General features: G+C 59.8%; 1 protein-coding gene across 2 annotated transcripts in view; it reads left to right on the top strand.

Annotated features, from left to right (window-relative positions):
- Positions 1-16,265, top strand: part of SORL1 (sortilin related receptor 1) — a 135,901-nt gene extending 119,636 nt beyond the window's left edge. For both annotated transcript variants that reach the window (XM_084868410.1, XM_084868411.1), the window contains 9 exons: positions 435-531; positions 2,167-2,351; positions 5,921-6,040; positions 7,662-7,826; positions 9,023-9,197; positions 10,056-10,162; positions 12,446-12,638; positions 14,247-14,459; positions 15,821-16,265. In XM_084868410.1, coding sequence (XP_084724536.1) covers positions 435-531; positions 2,167-2,351; positions 5,921-6,040; positions 7,662-7,826; positions 9,023-9,197; positions 10,056-10,162; positions 12,446-12,638; positions 14,247-14,459; positions 15,821-15,888 — 1,323 coding nt within the window. In that variant the 3' untranslated portion in view covers positions 15,889-16,265. The remainder of the gene's footprint in view (positions 1-434; positions 532-2,166; positions 2,352-5,920; positions 6,041-7,661; positions 7,827-9,022; positions 9,198-10,055; positions 10,163-12,445; positions 12,639-14,246; positions 14,460-15,820) is intronic.
- The last annotated feature ends 1,811 nt before the right edge of the window (positions 16,266-18,076 follow it).

Genomic DNA, 18,076 nt, shown 5'->3' with positions numbered 1-18,076 from the left:
GGTCTCGAAGCGTTCTTGGTGTGTGTGCCTGGCAGTTGTGCGTCTCAGGCCTGGAGAAGTTCGGCTCCCCTGCGCCTGGGCCGGCGCTCCTGGGAGCACTGAGTCTGAGCAAACCTCTTGGCCTTGATTGCAAGGACCATCTGCGTGCCGTATCTTTAACCCCAGGACCTTCTCAGATCCCCTCCTGCCGTCATGCACTGACTCCTGTCCGTTCACTCTCCCGAACCGCTGCCTTGCTGAGTGTGTGCTGTGCACCGTATGTGGCCTCCCCCGCTGTGGAACGGCGCCCTGCGCTCACTGCAGCACAAGCGGAGTTCGGTCAAGGCCGAGGGAACAGCGCCATCGGGGAGTGGCGGCCGCGCCGGCGCAGGAGGGTGCCTTCTCTCTCGTTGGGGATCTGTGGCCAACTGGTGATGTGTTCTTGTCTGTGGCAGGTGGATGGCTACGTGGTGAACCTCTTCTGGGCCTTTGACGCTCACAGACAGGAGAAGAGGACTCTGACCTTCCGAGGGAGCACGCTGTCCCACAGAGGTAACCCCGGAGCAGTCTGAGCGGAGGCGGGGCTAGGCGTGAGGGATGTGAGGGGAGGGTGTGGGCCGGAGGCCGCTGTTCGGGGGCAGTGAGGATCCAGAGGGCTCTTAAGGGAAGTGGGAGACTTAAAGGGAAAACCCGGAGTGAAGCCAGATGAGCCTCGCGTGGATGCTGTCTGGTTCCCAGGGAAGGGCTCCTGCATCAGCCCGGCCCCCTCCTGCTCCCGTTGGCTCTTCTCGGCTGCTGCGGTGCGGAGGGCGGGTGCGTGGCCACGTTCGGGTTCTGTGGTGGAGGGAATGGCGGACAGGCGGAGGGGGGGGGGGGGCAGTGTCTTACTCCCCGCCTCAGTTAGAATGCTCACATTTGGAAATGGGCTTGAGGAGACTTTTTTAATCCCCACCGAGGATATTTCCCCCGTGACTTTTAGAGAGAGGGAACGACGGAGAGAAACATCGACGTGAGAGAGACACATTGATGGGATGGGTTGCCTCCTACACAGGCGCTGACCAGGGCCTGGGCTGGGGAGGAACCTGCAACTGAGGTACATGCCCTTGGCCAGAATCGAACCCCTGGGCCCCTCAGTCCACAGGCCGACGCACTATCCACTGAGCCAGACCAGCCAGGGCTCCAGGGAAGATTTGGATTCTGTCAGGGAAGACCTCCAGGATGCAGGCTGCCTGTGGGTCCTGGGGAGGTTGTTAGGGCGTCCTCACCCCCCTTCCTCCCCCCTCCCCCCCCCCGCCTGTTTGCAGAGCTGTTGCGGAGGGGCGGGGGGTGGAGAAGCTGCCCAGGAGGCTGTAGAAGAATAAAAGTGATGTCGAGCACCTACTGTGCGCCGGCGCTTGCTTGCCTGGGCACGCGGGGGGAGGGGGGGGCGGGTAACCAATACCAATCTGTAGGCTTTGGTCGCACACCAGGGGTCAGCACGTCAGCAGGAAGGCTGGGCGCTGCCTGGGGCGCGGAGGGCCGGCTTGATGCTGCCAGCACTTCGCACGCATTCTCTTTAGAAGTGCTGCTCTGCTTCTCACACAAAGCTGGGCTCAGGGAGTCTGACCGCTTGAGTCTAGGAACGCATGGCGCGTGTGGAGCTCGGGCCCCGGCTGTGCGCTCCGTGACGAGGACACAGACAGTGTAGTGACCACTCCAACTTCCCCGGAAAACCTCCTCAAACTTCAGATGTCTCTACACCACAGCAGATCTATGATCGGGACACGTCTGTGGAGTTTTATGGCTTGCCTTTTTCACTTAACATACAATTGTTCCTTCTCATTAAATATCCTTGGAACAACTGTGAGGGGCTCCGTAGAAGTTCATGGAACACACGTGTGGAAGGTACATTATTTCATGATGCCCGTCCTGGGGCCGTGCAATCCAGTGCAGTTTTTCTGTCTGATAAACAGTGTGATGAACACGGTGGGGTGGGCCCCTCTGACTCCATGGGATGACTGGATGAAGGCGAGGCTGCTGTAGGGTCATGAATGAGCAGCTCTGAACGCTCCTGTGCAGTAACGGAAGCCTCCTACCTGTGGGTCTCACTGAAGCGGAGAGCTCGCACTTGAAGAAAGGATGTGCCTGTTGGGACACAGGTCCTCGACTCGCACCCAGCTCCTCGCACTCCCACTCCTGTCTCCACAGTGGGCAACCTGACGGCTCAGACGCCATACGAGATCTCCGCCTGGGCCAGGACCGGCCTGGGGGACAGCCCCCTGGCGTTCGCGCACATCGTGACCAAAGGCGTCCGCCCGCCGGCTCCCAGCCTCAAGGCCAGAGCCCTGAACCAGACCGCGGTGGAGTGCGCCTGGACCGGGCCCCGGGACGTGGTGAGTGAGCCCGGAGTGCGCACCCCGATTCTAGCTCAGGCACAGAGAGTGTGTACCTCTGACTCTAGGTCTCTGCTCTGTTGCTGTTTCATCCTCTCCCCCCAAGCTCAGCTACCCTCCCAGCTGGGCTACCTGTGGAGGTGCCTGGTGTCCCAGCCCAGCATCCGCCCTCCCTCCCTCCGGCCCGGCCCCCAGAGGAAGGGCCTGCTGTGTGGAGCTTTCGTGGAAGAGGCTGCTCCAGTCCGTGGGGCTCCCCTGGGCTCGGGTGTAGGCCCGGTGACACATCTCCATCCCCTTCCCTCAGGGGTGACTCCCACCAGGCTGCCTTCTCTGGGCGCCCCCCCTCCCCCATTCCAGTGTCCCCACTGCACGTGAGTGCTGGCCTCTGTGCCTGGTCTTCCACATGCACTGTGACCGCTGTGACTGAGCCTGTGCTGCTTTCGGAATCTGGTGGTTCTCCCCACAGAGGGGAGTGTTCGGTGGGTCTTCCCAGGCTGTGAGCCCTCGCCTGCCGGCGTCCGCCCTCCTGCTCTGCGCCGAATCCTGCTCTCAGCTCCGTGGTCTCTTACCTCAGGGCTCCCGGAACGTTTACAGTTGGTTCCATGTGGAGTGATGCTTCATTAGCAACTGCCTGATCCCATTTGATACTTTCTCTCTTCTTCTTTAAAGATGCATTTATTGATATCAGAGATGAAGAGAGAGAGAGAGAGAAACAGTGATGAGAGAGAATCATTGGTTGGCTGCCTCCTGCAGGCCCCACACTGGGAATCAAGCCTGGGGCATGTGCCCTGACCGGAATGCTACTGTGACCTTCCGGTTCATACTAGTAGGTCGAAGCTCAACCGCCGAGCCTCGCCGGCCGGGCTGTTCAATGCTTTCTAGCGGTTCTCTGAGCTCCTTGCAGGGAGCAGTGTTTCCGGGTTTGCCGGTGGGAAAGGACCAGGAGCTCAGTCTGACATTGAGAACTAGGGCGTCCTCAGCGGAGAGCACGGCCTGCGGCTTGTCTTCCGCGGGTGTCCGTGTGCACGGGGTGCGGGGCTGAGTCCTGGGACGGAACGAAGTCTGCAGGTAACTGAAGCTCAGCCATGAAGAAGGAAGGAAACGGGTGGCCGAGTGCCCACCGCTGGCAGGCTCCACGGACCCGCACACACCCTCCCACGGCCTCCTGTCAGCAGCTCGGGAACGTGCTCCTTTTCCCTGTGAGGAGGCACCGCTGGGGGAGGAGGCTGGGGCCTGCCTGAGGACTGGCCCGCGTGGGAGCTCAGCGGGAGACAGGGTCCGGCTCGTTTCACAGCCCTTCTCTCCCGTGGCTGCCGAACCCAGGGCCGGGCGGGCGGGGCGGGGACAGGAATGCCCAGCCCGTCCCAGGCCTTCTTCACCTCGAGGTGGGCTCTGCTTACCAAGGGCCTTGCTTTCCGTTACACCCTGCTGAGGGACGCCCGGGTCACCCGCTGCCCCGTGCAGGCTGACGCGCAGGGCGCCGGGACAGGGCCTGGCTCTCCGGTTCCCGGAATTGGGCCCAGGGAGGCTCCTCGCCTTCTCTTGCTGAGGGAGCTTCGGAGGGCGAGGGTCCAGGTACCTGTGGAGGCAACCACCTCCTTTGCTGTCCCTAGGACTGTGGCATCTCCCTCATTGTGCCCACCCCTGTGCTGAGCCGGCCTCCTCACACCTGGCCCTTGGCTCCTGGACCCTTTCCCCCCACAGTGCTCCCGGGATGGCCCTCCCCCCGCGGTGCTCCCGGGATGGCCCTCCCCCCGCGGTGCTCCCGGGATGGCCCTCCCCCGCGGTGCTCCCGGGATGGCCCTCCCCCCGAGGGAGGTGCTCCCGGGATGGCCCTCCCCCCGAGGGAGGTGCTCCCGGGATGGCCCTCCCCCCGAGGGAGGTGCTCCCGGGATGGCCCTCCCCCCGAGGGAGGTGCTCCCGGGATGGCCCTCCCCCCGCGGGAGGTGCTCCCGGGATGGCCCTCCCCCCGCGGGAGGTGCTCCCGGGATGGCCCTCCCCCCGCGGGAGGTGCTCCCGGGATGGCCCTCCCCAGGGGGAGGTCAAAGGCTTGTCCTCGCTGCGCTTAGGCCTGTTCTGGCCTCCTCGTCCCATCTCACGCTTGGAGCCCCCTCCTTTTCCTGGCCCCCTCTATTCATAATTGCTTTCCATCCTCTTGGAGCCCCTAATTCTTTCTCTCCTCACCTCGAGTCTGTCCCCCTCCGGACTCCCGGCTCTCCCCTCTCTGTCCTAGCTGCAGGCAGTGCCAGAGGAACACGCCAAGCTGCTGGGATGGGACCCTTGCATGGCCTGATCCCTCCTTCCCTGGGCTGCCCTGACCTTCCCGTTTCCTCTTTCCCACTGCAGAAATCGCTCTTGGAGACCATGCTTTGTGGTTTTACTTACAAAGAAGCGCACTTGGCACCTCCCACTCCTGCCCCTCACATTCTCCCTTCCCCACTGTAACTCTGTCCCTTTCCTGCGTGTATCAGTGAGGTCCGGCTGCACAGGATGGACATGGAATGTCACGTGGCCATAAACCTTCGTGTTCCATCCCAAGTCCAGCCACCCCGGCTTCCGCAGCAGCAGCCTGGTTTGATCCCACCTCCACCCCCCCCAGCCTGCAAACTCCCACCCACCCCAGCCTGCAAGCTCCCACCTCCCCCCAGCCTTCTAGCTCCCACCTCCCCCCCCAGCCTGCTAGCTCCCACCTCCCCCCCCAGCCTGCTAGCTCCCACCTCCCCCCACCAGCCTGCTAGCTCCCACCTCCCCTCCCAGCCTGCAAGCTCCCACCTCCCCCCCTAGTCTACAAGCTCCCACCTCCCTCCCAAGCCTGCAAGCTCCCCCCTCCCTCTCAGCTACCACCTCCCTCTCAGCCTGTAAGCTCCCACCTCCCCCTCAGTCTACAAGCTCCTACCACCTTCTCAGCCTGCAAGCTCCCACCTCCCCCCGCTCCCCAGTCTACAAGCTCCCACCTCCTTCTCAGCCTGCAAGCTCCCACCTCCCCCTCCGCCTGCAAGCTCCCACCTCCCTAGGTGTCCACTGGGCCACCACATTCCTGCTCCACCTGGTAGAGGGCTGTGGCTTTGGAGACCCCTCTGTGGAGCTCCTGACACTCTGTTGGCAGCTTGCTCCTTACCTGCTTTCCTTCTCTGCCTCTGAGGATGGAGCCCACACCTTGTTTATCTCTAGGTCAGTGGTTCTCAACCTTTTTAATGCCTTGGCCCTTTAATACAGTTCCTCTACAGTAGGGATTGAGAACCACTAGCAGGGTGGCATAAGACCATTGGAAAACAGATATTTACTGTTCATAACAGTAGCAAAATTACAGTTATGAAGTAGCAATGAAAATAATGTTATGGTTGGGGTCACCACCACATGAGGAGCTGTATTAAAGGGTGGTGGCATTGGAAAGGTTGAGAACCACCGCTCTAGGTGCGAGTACAGTGCCCGGCCCAGGCGCCTTCACCAGAAATGCTCATGAAATGGACATGAAGTGAAGACTGCTCCCAGGGCCCACGTTAGCATTTCCAGGGAACGACACGGTAGGGCCTGGCCACGGAGCTGACTCCTCTTTCTCCGTCTGTCAGGTGTACGGCATCTTCTATGCCACGTCCTTCCTCGACCTCTATCGGAACCCGAAGAGCTTGACGACTTCGCTCCACAACAAGACCGTCATTGTCGGGAGGGATGAGCAGTACTTGTTTCTGGTGAGTCCGTGCCAGAACGTCAGGGGAGTTCCTGTGAGGGTGGTTTAGTTCCCAGGCTCCAAGCTCAGGCCAGGCCTGGGCACTGAGGTGAGGGCCAGGGTGCGCTGTGACCAGGGATTGGCCTCTGGGGCACATGAGTTGAGCTCATGATGGAGCCGCAGGAGGACTGAGCGCTCGGCGAGCAGCCAAGCAACTGATGAAACCTTTTGTCGCATTCTACTTACAGGAATTCAGCCTACATGCTCTTCCACGCGTGCCATGCTGTTAGCCTACATGCTCTTCCACGCGTGCCATGCTGTTAGCCTACATGCTCTTCCACGCGTGCCATGCTGTTAGCCTACATGCTCTTCCACGCGTGCCATGCTGTTAGCCTACATGCTCTTCCACGTGTGCCATGCTGTTAGCCTACATGCTCTTCCACATGTGCCATGCTGTTAGCCTACATGCTCTTCCACATAGCCATGCTGTTAGCCTACATGCTCTTCCACGCGTGCCATGCTGTTAGCCTACATGCTCTTCCATGTGTGCCATGCTGTTAGCCTACATGCTCTTCTACCCATGCCGTGCTGTTAGCCTACATGCTCTTCCACATGTGCCATGCTGTTAGCCTACATGCTCTTCCACGTGTGCCATGCTGTTAGCCTACATGCTCTTCCACGTGTGCCATGCTGTTAGCCTAAATGCTCTTCCATGTGTGCCATGCTGTTAGCCTACATGCTCTTCCACGTGTGCCATGCTGTTAGCCTACATGCTCTTCCACATGTGCCATGCTGTTAGCCTACATGCTCTTCCACATGTGCCATGCTGTTAGCCTACATGCTCTTCTACCCGTGCCATGCTGTTAGCCTACATGCTCTTCTACCCGTGCCATGCTGTTAGCCTACATGCTCTTTCACATTGCCATGCTGTTAGCCTACATGCTCTTCCATGCGTGCCATGCTGTTAGCCTACATGCTCTTCCACGTGTGCCATGCTGTTAGCCTACATGCTCTTCCACATATGCCATGCTGTTAGCCTATATGCTCTTCCATTCCATGTGTGCCATGCTCTTAGCCTACATGCTTTTCCCCGTGTGTCATGCTGTTAGCCTACATGCTCTTCCACATGTGCCATGCTGTTGGCCTAGATGCTCTTCTATGTGTGCCATGCTATTAGTCAACACGCTTTTATATGTGTGCCAAGATATATGGACAATATGTGTAACATACTATTGCTTAGGATAGCAAAATATTTAAAACAAATGTCTGTCAAGGAAAGAACCTTATTAAGTGAAAGATGCTAAGAACATAATGTGTAAAAATATTTCTAGGAAAGTTTGTTACATATACACACATGCATAGAAGTATGTACCTATGCAGACACCAATATCTATATTTCTATATGAGCATATATCTGTACACATATACAGAAGACATTTCTGGAAGGAAGTACACAAGCTGCTACCAGTGGTACCTCTGAGAAATACAGCAGACATTCAGGGTTCGTGGGAAATTGGTCACATGTGTGTCTTTCTGTGAAATTGCATTTTGATTGTGCACTCGTGTCAGTGTTTCGTTGGGAATGAATGGATGGCCTACATGCTCTTAGCTTACATGTTGAGAGCACGTGGTGTTGGCTGCAGGTCCGTGTGGTGGTGCCTTACCGGGGGCCGTCCTCGGACTCCGTGGTGGTGCGGATGATCCCGGACAGCAGGCTCCCGCCGCGCCACCTGCACACGGTGCGCACCGACAAGACCTCCGCCGTGCTGAAGTGGGAGTCCCCGTATGACGCCCCTGACCGGGACTTGGTGAGTGCGAGTCGCCTGGAGCCTGGCTGTTCCGAGTGCGGTATGGGGCAAGGTGAGGGCGAGGACGCTGTCCTGGGCAGGCACAGAGGCCTCCTTTCTGTCTCACCAAGGACGGGGGCTGTATGACTGCCTCTGCTTAGTTGTCACCGCCCCTCATTGCCAGCTGTGATCCTGGCTGACCCTCCCTTCTCTGCCTTCTCCATCTCCTCCCCTGGCCTTTCAACGTGGGCTGGCAAACCGGCCTGCAGGCCAGTCCAGGCTGTCGCCTGCTTTTGAAAATAGTGACTAGAACCAAAGTATTCCATCGCCTCATGTGACCTCGGCTGCTATTGTGCTGCACATTGCAGAGTTGAGCCTGTGCCCTGACCGTCTGCCTTCACAGCCCGCTGGTTCCTAACGGGCCCCATATACACGTCTACTCTCCCTGACCAAAACAGGAGGCATCGAATCTCGAAAAACTCCTGTTTCCTCTTGCCCGCTGCCTTCTCCATGCTTCTGCCCTGCCCCCACCCAGTCCAGGGGCATTTAAAGCGTGGTGGCTGAGATCTTCTGTCTATCGACTTCCCCCTGAGGAGTGAGCTCACTGCGCCCCCTGCCTATCCCTTTGCTGTGCCTGCCCGGTCGTGCGAGAAGCAGCGGAGAGGAAAGCTTCCTGTCCTCCGCTCCCTCCGTGCTCCCATGAGCACCGGGTGGTGCCGGAGGTGGGGACGCAGAAGGCCAGCACCGGCCTGGGCTCACCTTCTCTGTGCCGCTGCCACCGTGCATACGGCTCTCCCTCAAGTTGCTTTTTGAAAAAAAAAATATTTTTTTTAATTTCAGAGAGACAGAAACATCAATGATGAGAATCACTGATTGGCTGCCTCCTTCACACCCCCTTCTGGAGATCAAGCCCACAACTCGGGCATGTGCCCTTGACCTGAATTGAATCTGGAACCTTTCAGTCTGAAGGCCAACGCTCTATCCACTAAGCCTAGCCGGCTAGGGCTAGGATTGCTTTTGGGGTTGAAGTGTAATTCTGTGCCCAGTCCTGGGATTGAATACTTATGAGATTGGGTCTAGCCACCAAGGTTCCCAGAGAGCAGCGTCTGACTTTTGGGCTCACAATGTTGTTGCTGAGGGCCATAGTCACTGAAACGTGTGTCACCCGAGGGAAATGCCGCATTTCTGCGCATTTCTGCTTGCCTTCCCTTGTCCAGTTGTATGCAATTGCAGTCAAAGACCTGATAAGAAAGAGCGACAGGAGCTACAAGGTGAAATCCCGGAACAGCACGGTGGAGTACACACTCAACAAGTTGGAGCCCGGAGGGAAATACCACGTCGCCGTCCAGCTGGGGAACATGAGCAAAGATGCCAGCATAAAGGTCACCACGGGTGAGCAGGGCAGAGGCCACCTGCCGGGGTCGCGTGCTGCTGGCACGTCTAAGGGGCTGACACTGCCCACAGGGTCCATGTGGCCAGCAGTGCGAGGCCTCGCCGGCTGCAGCAGACAGCGGTCATTGTGAGCTGGGAGCAGCCATCCATTCCATATTCCCTCTCTCTCTCTCTCTCTCTCTCTCTCTCTCTCTCTCTCTCTCTCAATCTGTCCTGCTGTTGTTGAAGTTTCTAAGGAAACAGAGTAAATGCCCAAGACAGTTAGGAAATAAAACGGACCATTCGCCACTAAAGCCAGGCATCGCCGGGGGCCTGGATGAAGCCACTCGGTTCCTGGTGGCAGTGTGACGTGCAGGAATGGAGGGAGCCGGCCTGGGCAGCCAACGAAGGGGCCTTCCTGCCAGCGGGGCAGCGCTGCAGTCAGGTCACGTTCAGAAAGCAGGGCAGAGCTGGCCCTTGGCCGCGGCCGCGTAGGCACTGAAGGCCCAGAGCTGGGGCCTGGCCGTGCTCGTCTAGGCAAAGGGAGTGCCCTCACCTCACTGGGCTCGGCTCCCCTCTGGCTCAGGTCCAAGGAGAGCAGGTCGGCCTATCCACCCCCTAGCCTGCCTGCTTGGTTCTGGCTCCGGGGGTGGAAGGGCTCCTGTGGTAGACACTGGCCATGTTTCTGGGCTGAAAGAGATGCCAGCTCCAGAGTGTCTGCCATGTGCCAGGCTTTGCACTAAGCAGTGTGTGTGTTTTATTTCCTCCTCAAACAAATCAGTCCTACAAGGTGAGCGTTCTTCAGTCTCCATTGGACGTAAGAAAACGGCCACTCAGACGGGTGGCCACTGACTGCATCCTGTTTCCTCGTTTTTCCAGTTTCGCTGTCAGCACCTGATGCCTTAAAAATCATCACAGAACGTGACCATGTCCTTCTGTTCTGGAAGAGTCTGGCTTTGAAGGAAAAGTATTTTCAGGAGAGCAGGGTGAGTTCCCCTGCTCAGGGCCGGACAGTGGGCTGAGAGGCTGTGCTGGGCGTTTCCCCTCTACTTCCCCTCGTTCCCAGCAGGCAGCGGCCCGAGGGGGGCAGCGAGGCAGGGCGTGGGCGTGGGGCTGGGACCGCCTCTGTGGGCTGCTGCCTGGTGAAGTGCCCACACTGCCCTCTGAGGACGAGCATCTGTGCTGGGCCTTCCTCCCGGGCTGCTGCCCTGCCGGGCTCCCTGCGTGGGCCCTCCCCTCAGTCCCAGCGCTGGTCCGAGCTGCTCTCCACCTGGCGTCTCAGCTGCTTCCTCCAGTGAAGTCAGGGGAGCAGAGGCACCTGACCGTGGTCTGCCAGCCTAAGAGAGACTCGTTCATCTCCAGAGACTAGTTCCTCTGCTACAGCAGGCAGGACAGGGAGCCATGTTGGCACCCGGGAGGGCAGACCATCGCTGGCAAAGCCTGAGCGTCGCAGACGAGCGCCTGGGTGCCTGGTGGCCAGCGTGCTGAGTCCCAGGTTTTGGACAGGCACAGCGTCACGGCAGAAGCAAAGCTAAATCACAGCTGGGATAGTCTCACCGCTCCACAGGCATGCTGTGAATGGCTAGTCTGCGAGCATAGAATGCTTTCAAAGCAGTTCCAACAGAAATACCCTGATGTTTAAAAGGTACCGGAAGTGAAGTAAAAGTCCCGGCAGCAGGTTAAACACATGAACAAGCTTCAACCTCACCAGTGACCTGAGCAACAAAGGCTGCTCTTCCGGCTGAGCAGGCAGAGCGGGGGAGCTCCCCACGGGGAGGAGGTTAGCCTGGAGGTGAGTCAGTCAGCCTTCTGTGGCCATGGGTGTGAAGCATTAAGTGTTCACCCGTGACCCAGCAGTTCTTCCTGTTCCCCTGCAGGCAACTCTCTCTGCCCAGGGCCATTTGGATAGTTATGACCTCACTCGAAGGCCACACAAAATCATCGCCTTAAAAATTAGCCTGCTGTGTATTTTTTACAATATATTTTTATGATTTTAGAAAGGAAAGAAGAGGGGGAGAGAGAATCAATTGGGGACCGAGCCCTCAACCTGGGCATGTGCCCTGACCAGGAATTGAACTGTGATGTCCTGGTTCACAGGTCGATGGTCAGTCACTGAGCCACTAAATCAAACATTTAGTTAGCTCACCCCTCTGCCTTGGCAGGGCCAGATCAAGTGCCTTCGCTGGCCTTGTATGGGCAGGACCGTTTCCACCTCCGCTCTAAGGACACAAGCATTCCCGCGCGAGGCCGCGGGCAGCTGTGTGTGAGCGAGGAGACGCCTGCGCAATGGGGTGTGGGTGGCGGGTGCCGTGACATTAACTTCTTTCTTTACATCTTTGTGGACTTCGCACGTGCCGTACCCAGATCCACATTGGAATGTGAGAGCCCAGGGCATGCAGGAGATGGGCGTTAGGGGCTTGGTTGGCAGTGGCAGGAGCCCAGCTTCTCGGGGCTGCAGCTCAGCCGCCCAGCCCGAGCCATGCACATCCTCCCTCCCCTGATGTAGTCCCAGAGCAGACCTGTCCGGGACCAGAAGACTGAGGATGCAGTGGGCCATGTGTGGGTCTGTTTTGGGGCCCAGGCATGTGGGCCAGGGCTGTCCAGTAGGGATGTTTCCAGCACAGGAGTCAGCCCATGTCAGTCAAAGCTTGCTTATTTCATCCGTCGCACAGTCTGCAGAAGCCCTCTCTATACCAAGGCCGGCCCGATACGGCTGGGAAGGGCTGCGGGAGGGCTCCAGGGCATGTCCAGCCCTTCTCAGTCAGGACTGTCTGGCTCAGTCCCCATCCATCGGCTGGACCCCAGCAGCAAGCTAGCCTACCAGTTGGAGCATCTGCCCCCTGGTGGTTAGTGCATGTCATAGCAAGCAGTTGAGTGGCCTTAGCATATCATTAGCATATTATGCTTTGATTGGTTGAATGGGCAATTGGTCACTTAGCACATTAGGCTTTATTATATAGGATTAGCAGATCCCTTTCCAGCCGCTCGCACTGAATTGTCCAGGTTCTCAGTGGCACTAACATTGCCTGAGAAGGGAGAGGGGAGGCTCTGCCAGAGCCTTGGTGTGGCCGGGGTGCTTGTGGTGTGGCTGTGGTCAGGCCGCACTGAGGGTATTGGTGACGCTTGGGATGGGAAGTGCCTGTTCTCTGGATCCAGGAGCCCAGGATACCCGGGCGCTCTGACCCCTGTGAGCGGGGGCGGGGGCGGGCGGGGCAGGGGAAGCGTGTGGCGCAGTCTTCCGCAGCCTCCTGACGCACCTCGGTCCCCAGGGCTATGAGATCCACGCGTCCGATAACTCCCTGAACACCACGGCGTACCTCGGGAACACGACCGACACCTTCTTCAAAGTCTCCCACCTGAAGCTGGGCCACAATTACACGTTCTCCGTGCGGGCCAGCTGCCTCCTGGGCAGCCAGCTGTGTGGGGAGCCGGCCCTGCTGCTCTTCGACGACGTGGGGCCAGGTCAGTCTGCTTCCTTCCCGCCGCGGAGCCGGGAATGCACTCAGCACGGGGCCTGATGATGAGGGTGCTTTTCTAGAACACCAGTCCTCTCCGCTCCAAAGAAAACAGCGAGCTGCCCGCTTACCCGGCACTGACTCCTCTCCACGTGCCCTGAGCAGGCAGGCGGAGCGGCGTGTGAACCGCCCAGGGTGCTTTACGAGGAGGCTCTGTCGGGGGCAGTGGGTAGGTGACAGAACTGTGAGCCTGGCATTCCCTCCCGGTTAAGGGAGACCAGTCAGCACCCTGGAAGCAGACGTGGGACACCGTTGTGAGGACCCTGCCGCTGGCCCTCAGTCTGCACCCTGCCCTCTGCTCTCTGGCCTTGGCCGTGTGGGAGGCAGGAGCCCCCTTATCCTGCCCCTTCCACCTGCTGCCCCCTGGACTGCCCCAGCCGTGATGGAGTTAGGTTGCCACTTATGATATACGTTCCTTTTATTTTTGCTTAGTCAACAGTGACAGAAATTAAAGACACAAATCCTAAATTGTTAGATTTGACTGCAGACCCTGCCCAGGCCTGTCTCTGACCCTGTGGGGAGTCCCCGGCAGCTGCCGGTTCTGCCTGAGGCCAACGCCTCCCCTGCTCCAGGGGCAGCCCCAGCCAAGCAGGCTCCCGGTCCCCCATCCCGCCAGCTCAAACCCCATCCCGGGGTTTCTGAGATGAAAAGGCTGCCCCTCTCTGGGGCCTGCCCGAACCCCACAGGGGTGGCTGCTCCACAGTCGCGCCTCCCAGCCTCTGCGTCTCTGGCGCCCACGAGGCAGTTCTGTGCACCCCAGAAAGGGCATGTTTTACCCATCGGACCAAACCCCCCGAAAAGTGTAATTTTGATTTGTTCACACCGGCTGGCGGTTGTGTTGGTGGTTGCCGTTTTTGGGGGGCAGTCTAAGGGAGCAGGGTCAGCACCCCGATGGCCTGGCCAGGGGTGCAGGTGGTGAGCGCCCTCAGGGCACATCGGCGGCGATCCTGCCCCAGGCCCGTGACACCGGCGCGCCGCCGCCTTGTGTCTAAGGCGATGGGAGGGCACGAGGCCTGGCGCACACCTGTGTGGCTTTGCAGAGAGCTTTAACCGTGACGTGGACAGAAACCTCACCTCTCAGCTTCAGGAAACCCCCTCCGCTCCACGGGCTGACGCGGCCGTGCTGCGGGGGCAGTGCCCTCGGTGTGGCTCCCGGGGCCCGGGCAGTGCAGAGGGGGATCTGGTGCAGGCCGGGGAGGAGCCGCAGTCCCCCTCCCTGGCACTAAGCACGTCTGATCTACCCTGACCTTCTGCGGGTGCCCCAGGTGAGCGATCGCTGAGGAAACCAGTGGGTGCCCAGCAAAGGTCCCCCTTCAGAGACGGCCCAGTGACCCACAGGAGTGGTTAGGAGGATATACGTTCTATAAGGACTGTTCTATAAGGAACGTATATAAGGACCGTGTGTGCATCACAGGGCCGTGGGCCGTCCGCGCGGGCAGGGAGCCGGGGCCGCGCAGGCACTGAGCGGCGGGGCAGGCCCGTGTTCTGCTCCGGGGCGCTGAGGGCAGCTGCTCTGGCCCCTGCCCTCACCCGGAGGCTGACGACTGCCTTGCAGGTGGGGACGCGTCAGCACTGCAGGCTGCCAGGACCCCCGACGTGGCGGCCGTGGTGGTGCCCATCCTGTTCCTGGTCCTGCTGAGCCTGGGGGTCGGCTTCGCCGTCCTGTATGCCAAGCACCGGCGGCTGCAGGGCAGCTTCACCGCCTTCGCCAACAGCCACTACAGCTCGCGGCTGGGCGCGGCCGTCTTCTCCTCGGGCGACGAGCTGGGTAGGTGGCCCTTCCTCCCGCAGGGCAGGCCCTCATTAGGAAGCACCCGCCTGAGCCCCCTCCGACTAGAGACGCCCGCTGCCCGGGCTAAACCGGGAGCGGGAGAGCGTGGCCCCTGGGGAAGTGCCAGGCCCCGTGCTGGCGCTGGCTGGGGCGCGGCCGCCTTGGCGGAAGCAGCGGACTGCCAGGCTCAGTCCAGCCCCTCATCCTGAGACAGAGGTTGGAGGTCGCCCACGCCGTCAAGATAGAGGCATTCTTTCACCCCAGCCAGTGTGGCTCAGCGGATAGAGCATCGGCCTCTGGACTGAAGAGTCCCGGGTTCGATTCCGGTCAGGGGCACGGACCCCCATTACAGGCTCCTCCCCGGCCTGGGCCCTGGGCATAGCACATGCCGGAGGCAGCCAATCCATGTGTTCCTCTCACATGGAAGGTTCTCTCTGTCTTTCCCTCTCCTTTCCACTCCCCCTAAAACTCAGTGGAAATATCCCCAGTTGAGGGTTGAAAGAAGAAAGAGGTCATGCTTCCGTCTTGCTATTTCCTTTCTGATGGTTAGCGGAGCCTTGCTGGCCAGTCCTCTATGTACGGACAGCCTGTGCAGGGGAACGAGGAACAGCCCATCTGCAAATGGCTGCACACTCACCGCCCCAAATGCTAAGCGGGCTGGCGGGCCACTGGCTGCAGTGAAGTGGGGGCTCGGGGACCTCCCCCCAGCTTGGGCCTCTCCAGACTCGGGTTGCAAAAGCTGAGTGTGCACAGTCATCGTATTCTGTGCACGAGTTCTGGTTTGTCTGTAAAGACACCGTGTGCTCCCATCCCCGATCATTGCTCTTCCTCTGCCGGCCGCTGCCCGGTGCCTTTCCTGCCGTGAGGCCGTGGGCACCGTGCGGCAGGAGGAGCCAGCGTCTGCGGTGCTGCCTGCAGGGGCAGGGGCAGGGGCAGAGGATGCTCTGGGCAGCCCCCAGGGTCACACCTGGGTCCTGGAAGGCCTCGAAGCGCTCAGCCTCGCCTTCCCTGAAGCCGAGGTGGGAGGAGAGCCCGCAGTCAGCTCCCCCTGCAGACGGACGGTGTGGGTCACTTACGGGGCCAAGCACCAGGGGCCTGTGTGTGCGAGTAAGACACTCCTTCCCAAGAGATCACCTCACTCACCGCCAGGCTCAGGCTGTTCTGAGGAGGAGCTTGGCCATCTGCTGATGGGGAGGTGACTCCTCGGGGCAGGCTGGGCTGGGCTTCAGCCTCCACGGCTGTGCCAGGGCTGGAGCTTGTGATAGTGGGGGCGGGCAGGGCAGAGGGGCCGGGGGGCATGGTGGCGGGGCGGGGCGGACGCAGTGCGCCGGGACTCACCACTGGCTGTTCTGCTTTAGGGGAGGATGACGAAGACACTCCGATGATAACTGGGTTTTCCGACGACGTCCCCATGGTGATAGCCTGAACGGGCCTTCCTCCGAGAAACCAAACGGTGTACATATTTTATCTGATAAAGAGAGTTGATGGTTTATTTTAAAAGATGCACTTTGAGTTGCACTATGTTATTTTTCTATGGGCCAAAACCAAACAAACTGAAGAAGAGAGGAATGAATGAGTGAACTTTGTGGTGTCCAGCTGTGAACGTCACACCGGGTTGGCGTTAGCCACGACGGCTCTATCTGTGTTAGCGTCGGCTCGCAGGCTCTGCTGCTGGCCTGCTGTACGTCTGTGAGATGATCTTGTGCGGTAAACACTCCATTCGTTTATTTTTCTAAGACACATAATGCATTTAATAAACGTGTCAGGAAAGTGGCGGGCGGAGTCCCTCCTCCCGGAAAGGAAGTTTGCATTTTGTTTAGCGTGTGAACGTGTTGGTGGGGGAGATTCTGTCACGTCTTTCTGTGAGTGTGCTGGGACTCTGTGTGAGGCGAGGACCACCTGACCCCGCGGCGGAGCCCCGTGCCGGGGCAGGAGCAGGGCCGGTTTGTCCCGGTCACAGGAGGCCCCGCGGCGCCGAGGCCCCGCCCCTCCCGCCACCAGCCGCAGCGCCGCGCGCCACCCGAGAGGACACTGCGTGGGACACACGCGGCCGGCGCCGAGGAGCCGCTCCGTGTGGGAGAGCGCGGCTCCGTGCGCGTCCTCCGTGTTGGTTTTCACGAACCGCTGAAGGTCTGACGTGGCTGTGTGTGTATCGGACGGCCGCGCACTGTCCAGGGCTTATCCTGTCTGTGTCATTGGAACGGGGCCAGTGCCTTCTCCTCCCCCTTCCTCCACCCTCCCTGCCGGTTTGAAGGGAGCAGAGACGGGAGGCCCGTGGTTGGAGGCCGTTCGCTGCCATCACAGCAGCAGCCGCTGCCCTGGGAAACGCCCGGTGTCCTTCCTCCAGCAGCCGCCGTGTCCACATCGTGGCGGCTCGGTAGGTGTGTGGACCATGCGGACGGGCCACCCCAGCTGGGCGTTGCGGGGACCCTGCGGGAGCCCACACAGACCGCCCCTACCCGGGCAGGAGCCGCCGCCCAGGGGCCTCGTACCCCAGCGCCGTCAACCACCTTCCCACTGTTTCTTTTAACCAGAACAGCCGTCCCTGGGTTTTAACATAGATTCCTCCCAGTAGGAATTGTTTGGGAAACAAAGCAAGTGCAATGGTACTTTAACAACACAGGGTGGGCCACAAGGAGCTGCACAGGGTTCCTCTGGGAAACTACAGTCATTACGTAACGGAGCGAACTGTTCCCGCAGCGGCAGCTCCGCCCGTCCGGGGGTGTGTGTGTGTCTGTCTGTCTGTCCTGGAGGAGGAAGTTCCAGTTGTAGATGCTCCTGGCCCGTGGGAAAGGCTCTTCTATTCTGACATGCAGTGGTAAGGAGGAGCCTCCTCCCGCCTGATTTCTCTGCCGTCTCTTTCCTTGGTTATTTTTTAAAGATTGGTGTTTCTTTCTTTTCCTTAACTTAGTCTTGAAGTTGTTCAGAATCCAAGCCCCAGCCCCCCAGCCCCTTTAACCCCCTGAGCAGCGGCAAGGTCAGCCAGCTGCTTCGAGAGGCTCTGTGGCTTAGTGGTCCCAGGGCGCTCCGAGCACCGTCTGCTGACCAGCGCCGCCTTGTGGCCGGACTGTTTCATGTAGAGACCGGAGCTGAGTTCCCGCAGACCAGCTCTCGGGCAGCCGTGTGCCGGGTGCCTGAGCCTGTTCTCATGAGCATTTGCAGGTGCACTTCCTCTGCACAGCTTTCGGGCGGGGGCACCCGTCTGCAGAGCCAGAGGCGGCGTGAGTGGGAGATGGAAGCAAAAGCTGTGGGCGCCTTGGATGGGGCCAGGCCGCTGTTGGCACAGGACCCGCCGGAGCCCTGGCTGACTGACGTTGGAGATGCCACCTGAAGGTCCGCCATGCAGGGAAGAGGGTTATTCTCCCAGGGCCTCTGAGAACTTTCTAGAAGTGCACTGTGAACTGCCAGGGACCGCTAACATGCCCTGGCATTCGGCAGGCAGAGAGAGTGCACATCTCTGGACGCCTGCCTGCTGTGTGTAGCGTGCCCTGGGCCTCCTGAGACCTGGGCTCAAGCAGACACTCAGAGTCGGTGTCCAGGGTCCCGGGAGGAGCCACAGTGCAGCCTGCTCCCAGGCTCGCGGGAATCACAGCTTCCAGAGGGCGCGGTACGCC

The sequence above is a fragment of the Pipistrellus hanaki genome (assembly GCF_964339955.1).
Source record: "Pipistrellus hanaki genome assembly, chromosome: 19".
Taxonomy (NCBI): Eukaryota; Metazoa; Chordata; class Mammalia; order Chiroptera; family Vespertilionidae; genus Pipistrellus; species Pipistrellus hanaki.
Note: the sequence above shows the minus strand (reverse complement) of the source record. Positions and strands in the feature narration are given on the sequence as shown.